The sequence below is a fragment of the Coregonus clupeaformis genome, chromosome 14 (assembly GCF_020615455.1).
Source record: "Coregonus clupeaformis isolate EN_2021a chromosome 14, ASM2061545v1, whole genome shotgun sequence".
NCBI lineage: Eukaryota > Metazoa > Chordata > Actinopteri > Salmoniformes > Salmonidae > Coregonus > Coregonus clupeaformis.
The window spans coordinates 16,328,013-16,335,128 of NC_059205.1; the positions used below are offsets into that span (position 1 = coordinate 16,328,013).

The 7,116-nt window shown below is 44.9% G+C and overlaps 1 protein-coding gene across 1 annotated transcript; it reads left to right on the forward strand.

Annotated features, from left to right (window-relative positions):
- The first annotated feature begins 179 nt into the window (after positions 1 to 179).
- Positions 180 to 5,869, forward strand: stap2a (signal transducing adaptor family member 2a). The gene is made up of 11 exons (XM_041897072.2): positions 180 to 477; positions 2,984 to 3,055; positions 3,172 to 3,291; positions 3,415 to 3,471; positions 3,568 to 3,722; positions 3,855 to 3,986; positions 4,076 to 4,145; positions 4,264 to 4,366; positions 4,514 to 4,609; positions 4,690 to 4,824; positions 4,914 to 5,869. Exons 1-11 carry the CDS (start codon positions 355 to 357, stop codon positions 4,967 to 4,969), a joined length of 1,119 nt encoding a protein of 372 aa, XP_041753006.1. The 5' UTR covers positions 180 to 354; the 3' UTR covers positions 4,970 to 5,869.
- The last annotated feature ends 1,247 nt before the right edge of the window (positions 5,870 to 7,116 follow it).

Sequence of the window (7,116 nt, forward strand, 5' to 3'; positions counted from 1 at the left end):
TGAAATGATGTAGGTAATGTTAGCCTAAATTAATAGAATCATCTAATCAGTGGTTTCAAAAACACAAGTCGATTGTCAAAAAATAAATGGATCAATCAGGCTCTGGAATAAGTGTCCAAGCAGACTATTCCAGCAATATATTTGAGATGTCACAACCAATCTCTAACCCTCCTGAAGAAGCCTAGCCCAATCAAAGCAAACTGCACAATAAACCACACAATGACATATTCTATCCTGACTGACACATAAGGACGTGCACGACAGCCAGCTGTTGGCGGATATCCATGGTGATATCTCATCCGAGGAAGGCGTGTCATCTCCCCCAATTACTAAGCACCCCTTTGTCCTCGGTTTATGCCCAGCCAGCCAGCGATACTCATGGCGACTGCACCAGTCAAACAGCGCTCGGCAACGAGGGCGCAGCTCCCGCCCTGCTACTACGAAGGATACCTGGAAAAACGGGGACCGAAAGAAAAGGTAGGTGCAGCCATACCGTCAATGCGCAAATGTCGGTGCATTGCATTGCATGCTGTGTGAGTGGCTGCATAGTGTCGCCCGGATAGCGCGCACCGGGCGGCGGCGAATTCCTTGGAAACCCCATTCTGCGAGAGCTGTCAACTTCCTTATTGTGTGCGAATGGGCGAGGCTTGAAAAAACTGGCAGTGATTTTCATCTAGCGGTACACTTGCTTATTGCGCACAAGTGATTATTAGCGCGTAGGCTAAGCGTCATCCTATTAGCCTAGGGTTGGAATGGACACTGAACTTAAAAGGATAACACCACATACATGTCCCGGTGAATGTAGCCCAGTCAAGACATTATTTGTCATTATGTTAATAAAAACGCAAATAATTATATGTATCGGCGTATTCTATTGGCAAATCTCAGTATAACCAAAAAGGAAGGCTTGGGCTGGCTCAGTGATTTTTGACAACTGTAAATGTTTGACAGCTGATTTTGAATATGGCCATCCCTATCTCTGAGTGATAGTGCCACTGTGCTATGTAGTTTGGGAGAGGAGAGGAGAGAAGCATGGGGTTGTGTCAGTGGCCAGGCCAGCTGAGCAGTGTGGGTTGTGGTGCTGCATGTTAATGACACCGCCTGGGCACAGCTGGGAGGGAGGTGATGGGGGATTGTGGAACAAAGACACACACACAGACCAGATATTTCGGCTGGGGTTCAGGTGCACTCTATTGAAGGGAGGATCACATGGCCACAGATTGACAACAGCTGTGGTGCAGATTCATCCCCTGAGACCTGGGATCACCATTGGGCCAAAGTGTGTGTGAGAGGGAGAGAAACTGTGTGTGAATATACAGTACCAGTCAAAAGTTTGGACACACCTACTCATTCCAGGGTTTTTCTTTATTTTGACTATTTTCTACATTGTAGAATAATAGTGAAGACATAAACTATGAAATAACACATGAAATAATGTAGTAACCAAAAAAGTGTTAAACAAATCAAAATAAATTTTATATTTTAGATTCTTCAAATAGCCACCCTTTGCCTTGATGACAGCTTTGCACACTCTTGGCATTCTCTCAACCAGCTTCACCTGGAAGGCTTTTCCAACAGTCTTGAAGGAGTTCCCACATATGCTGAACATATGGCTGCTTTTCCTTCACTCTGCCGTCCGACTCATCCCAAACCATCTCAACTGGGTTGAGGTCAGGGGATTGTGGAGGCCCGGTCATCTGATGCAGCACTCCATCACTCTCCTTCTTGGTAAAATAGCTATTACACAGTCTGTAGGTGTGTTGGGTCATTGTCCTGTTGAAAAACAAATGATAGTCCCACTAAGCCCAAACCAGATGGGATGGCGTATCGCTGCAGAATGCTGTGGTACCCATGCTGGTTAAGTGTGCCTTGAATTCTAAATAAATCACAGACAATGTCACCAGCAAAGCACCGCCACACCATATCACCTCCTCCTCCATGCTTTACGGTGGGAACTACACATGCAGAGATAGTCCGTTCACCCACACCGCGTCTCACAAAGACACGGCGGTTGGAACCAAAAATCTCCAATTTGGACTCCAGACCAAAGGACACATTTCCACCGGTCTGTCCATTGCTCGTGTTTCTTGGCCCAAGCAGGTCTCTTCGTCTTATTGGTGTCCTTTAGTAGTGGTTTCTTTGCAGCAATTCGACCATGAAGGCCTGATTCACACAGTCTCCTCTGAACAGTTGATGTTGAGATGTGTCTGTGACTTTTCTGAGGCTGGTAATTCTAATGAACTTATCCTCTGCAGCAGAGGTAACTCTGGGTCTTCTATTCCAGTGGCGGTCCTCATGAGAACCAGTTTCATCAAAGCGCTTGATGGTTTTTCCGACTGCACTTGAAGAAACTTTCAAAGTTCTTGAAATTGTCCGTATTGACTGACCTTCATATCTTAAAGTAATGATGGACTGTCGTTTCTCTTTGCTTATTTGAGCTGTTCTTGCCATAATATGGACTTTGTCTTTTACCAAATAGGGCTATCTTCTGTATACCCCCCTACCTTGTCACAACACAACTGATTGGCTCAAATGCATTAAGAAGGAAAGAAATTCCACAAATTAACTTTTAAGAAGGCACACCTGTTAATTTAAATGCATTCCTGGTGACTACCTCATGTAGGTGGTTGAGAGAATGCCAAGAGTGTGCAAAGCTGTCATCAAGGCAAAGGGTGGCTATTTGAAGAATCTTAAATACAAAATCTATTTTGATTTGTTTAATACTTTTTTTGTTTGTTTACTACATGATTCCATATGTGTTATTTCATCGTTTTGATGTCTTCACTATTATTCTACAATGTAAAAATAAAGAAAAACCCTGGAATGAGTAGGTGTGTCCAAACCTTTGACCGGTACTGTATGTAATACAATTCATGTTATAACCATGATCGATGTTGAAGTTTTCGATTAAAATATTAAACAGTTCAAGCTCTAATTCTCTTTGTACCTCTGTCTGTGTATCTCTGTCCGTGTGTGTTACCAGATCTCTCGGCGGCTGTGGACCTGTCTGTGTGGGAACACCCTCTTCTTCTTTAATAATGCCAAGGACACTCACGTAAGTGCTCTGTGTGTGTGTGTGTGTGTGTGTGTGTGTGTGTTAAACACTTTGTATATCTTCAGGGATGAGTTATTGTACATGTTAATTTATGTTTATCTGTGTATCTGTTGCAGTATGTGGAGAAGATGGATCTCAGTGGCTTTGTCTCACTGAAAGACGACTGCAGCCGAGACAGAAACCTTGAGGCAGCTAGACTCATACTGCGCATGAAGGATGGAGAGACAAAACTCACAGTAATAAAACACACAGACACACAGACACACAGACACACACACACACACACACACACACAAACACACACACACACACACACAGCCAGAGAGTAACAACCTCTTCTCTGTTCTCCTCTTATCCAGGTTGCCAATCTAGAGGCTCGAGAGCTGTGGAAGGGTTTCCTCCAGTCTGTCATAGATGTAAGTATCAGACACCCTACATCACAGTATAAACCTGTCTGATTGGTGGTTGCTCCCTGACCTGTCAGTAACCCCCTGTGTGATTGGCTGTTGTAGCTGAGTGTGCCCAGCTGTTTGACGTTGCTGCCGGGGCAGGTGCAGATGCTGAAAGAGGTGGTGGACCGAGAGAGGAACAGACGCAGAGCAGCACGCACCCCCACCCGCGCTCCCCCCTCCCCCCTATCAGTACCTCTACTGGGGGAGATCCCATCGTGAGTCGCGCACACACACACACACACACTGCTGACACTGAAGTGAATGCAGGTGTGTTACACTTAGGTGTGTGTGTGTGTGTGTGTATATATGACACTGCGGTATATGTATGTTTGTGTGTGTGTCTCTAGGTGTTTCCGGCCTGTGTCGAGGACTGAGGCAGAAGTTCTGTTAGAGAGACATCCAGACTGTGGCAACATGCTGCTGAGGCCCGGCAGAGACGGATCCTCATTGGCTGTCACCACTCGCCAGGATCTCAACGGGTAATGGCCACTCAGCATAGGTATACACACCTAGATCTGCAAGCATTTTTCTTAATGATTTGATCCATCAATTGCGCTCTCTCTCTCAGGTCAGTGTTCAGACACTATCGTGTGACTCAGAGAGAGCAGGGAGGATATGTGATAGACGTTGAGAACCCAGTAAGTCCAACACACTCCCAGACACATTGTTTCAACAGGCATATAAACACATGCTACATTGTTGTCTTGCCTCATATCTTGCTATTCCATGGCTCCTAACTCTGTTTTCCCTCTCTAGATTCCCTGTGCTACGCTTCATGATGTCATCGATGCTTTGGTGGAGAAGACAGCAGGAACCCTACAGCCTTTTCTTCTGGAGGAACCTTATGAGGAGAACATCAGTGAGACACACAGACATACTTGAGTCCTTAACACATTTTCACTTACACACAGTGTTGCTTGAAATCCTGGGAGATACAGTATCTTAGGTTCTGTTCAATGTTCATGTAGTTTATTGATATTTGTGTCTTTTTTTTTTTCGCGTTCAGCGTTTGTTTCGTCCAATGATGAGAATGGAGAGAGAATCCTACACTGTGCCCCTTCCAGCCCACTACCCAAAGCCCCTGCCCTACCCCCCAAACAAGGTACCCAGAAATCCTACACCACACACACACAAACACACAAACACACACACACACTAACCGCTCTGTTTGTCCTGTTGTAGAGCGATGGAAACCCCTACCCAGGTCTCCCGCTCCCGACCGCCGTATCCTGTCGGCTGTGACATCACCAGTACCGTCATCACCCAGCAGCCCAATGAGACGGCTCGTTCTCTCCCCCTCCCCACTCCTCGCACAAAGTGAGTGGCATGTGTCCTGATCAATGTATCCATGAATTCACGCACGCAAGCATACTCATACTACAGAGGTCTCACTCCTCTCTCCTTAGGCCTCACAGAGGAGCTCAAAATGAAACTGGAGAAGAGACGGACCAGTCAGGAGTGACTTCCTGTAATTGCTCAGCCAACTAGTGGTCAGAACTCTTCCACCAGCAGCAGCAGCTCTCTTCTCTTCCTGTGCCTTCTGATTGGTGGACTACAGAATAGTTGCACAACTCTGGTCCTCATGGATCACAGTCCTGCTGAACCATTGGTCTACAGTACCTTTAAAAGTGTTTCCCACCATGTTTGGGTAACGCACCTTATCCACCTGAGCTGTGTTCAGCAGCGTAAATTTGCAGCCTCAAAACTTGACAGTTTTCAAGAAGGGATAACCAGTGGGGTTGAGCATTAGATGAGCACACAAACACAAAGGACCAGTGACTGAGCCTGTTGTTACTCTGTTGTTCCGATTGAGCCAATGTCTATTGTCCTGCTGCTGATGTAACTGACGCCACACTTTAGAAGTGAGAGAGTGACACCAGAAGCTTGAGAAACCAGCCTAGAGAGAGAGACTAGAGCAGTAGTCACCAACCCTGGTCCTGGCTACTGGGTGTGTGGGTGCAGGCTTTTGTTCAAACCCAACACTAACACACCTGGAACTGGAACAAAAGCCTGCACACCTTGAACCTGTACACCACTGCACACCTTCCAGGTCCTGGGTTAATGACCACTGGATTAGAGATTAACATATCTAGTTGTTCTCGTGCATCTAGAATGCCAATGCTCTAATCTATTGTATTATGTTGGTGCTATGATGGTATGGTGCTCTACTTGACTAAACCTTCTCTACTGTGTGTGTCGTTGCTACAACTCACGTAAAACCTTATTTTCTACTGTGTGTGGGTGTGTGTGTGCTAGGCCTAGGCTACTGTTAGCTGACTAAACTCAACTCCATGATTTACGATGGAGTTTAGCGGCGACTAGTGTGGGCAGACTGGAGCTCCGACATCACAATAATGACGTTTTTATCAAAAACGACTGATTTCAACACCCAAGGAATAGCCCGCAATTACACAGAACAATGTTGTGTGTAATTGTGGGCTATTCTTTGGGTGCTGAAATCAGTTGTTTTGGATAAAAAAAATATTTTATGTGATGTCGGAGCTCCAGTCCGCCCACACTAGTCTCCACTCAACTCCAATCGGGTAGGCTACTGTATGATGCTATGACCTACTGGTGCCGGGACACTTTTTACTCCTCAAAGGTTCTCTGTCCCCTGTCGCGACAAAAACAAACATATTAGATCTTAAGAAATGAAAGTATTTTAATTTAGGCTTACTATACAGCATTGATTGCATTTGCTCCTCTTGTTGTTTGGTGTTGTGGGCTGGTACACAAGCGCCATCCAGTGGAACTCAAACCCTGTGGTCATTGGCTGATTTGTTCGGAAGGAGTGCATCCTCTACTGGACTCTCTCAGAACTACATTTTCTTGTACCATTCTCTCTATGTTGTGTGTGTTGTTTAAGAATAATATCAGTGTTATTTATAAGATGTCCTATTCAAGGATATTAAAGAAATGGTTTGCATGAAACAGGAATACGTGCTTGTTTCTGTTTTGTTACACCAACAGACTCTTGCAGCCTTTCCTCTGCTCTCATCGAAGCCTCTGGAAGCAAAGGGCAAAATCATCTCTAGCCTACCTTCCATAATTGTTTCAAAAATGTTTATTTTGTTAGTCAGTCTCACTCAGATATCATATTTAAAAACTGCACACATTTAGCTCCACCCTATGGAAAAAATGTTTAGGATTGCAGGAAATGAGCTGTAAAACAAAATGAGTAGAATTGCACAAAAGGAGTTATATAATAGCAAAATCTTCTCTCCACCTCTTGGCAAAATGAGTAGAATTGCAGCAAACTTGCTTTAAAGCTGCAACATTTTCTCTACACCCCATGGGAAAATGTGTAGAATTGCATTAAATTAACTCTGAATCATAAAAAATTATCTCCGCTGTCAAGAGGGGGGCCACTAAAATATTTAGCTCTCAATGTGGTGGTGGTGGTGGGGATGGCGGGTATGATTGTGGGTACGCAGACCCGAGAGCAACTGTGGCCCCTCATGAGTTGAGATTTTTTGTGTCCCCAACTCCCATCAAAGTTGCCCATCCCTGCTGTAGAATACTATACTACACACTGTAGTTTCCCTTGATCGTATGGTGCTTACTATATGATATTGTAGTCTACTGTAGAACAGTGTTTCTTAATCCTTG

Excerpts from the sequence above, each read along its gene's own strand:
- stap2a (XM_041897072.2), top strand. The coding sequence starts at position 355 with ATGCCCAGCCAGCCAGCGATACTCATGGCGACTGCACCAGTCAAACAG. Across the intron at positions 3,056-3,171 it reads ATAATGCCAAGGACACTCAC|TATGTGGAGAAGATGGATCT; the intron begins GTAAGTGCTCTG and ends TATCTGTTGCAG. Across the intron at positions 3,723-3,854 it reads CTACTGGGGGAGATCCCATC|GTGTTTCCGGCCTGTGTCGA; the intron begins GTGAGTCGCGCA and ends GTGTGTCTCTAG.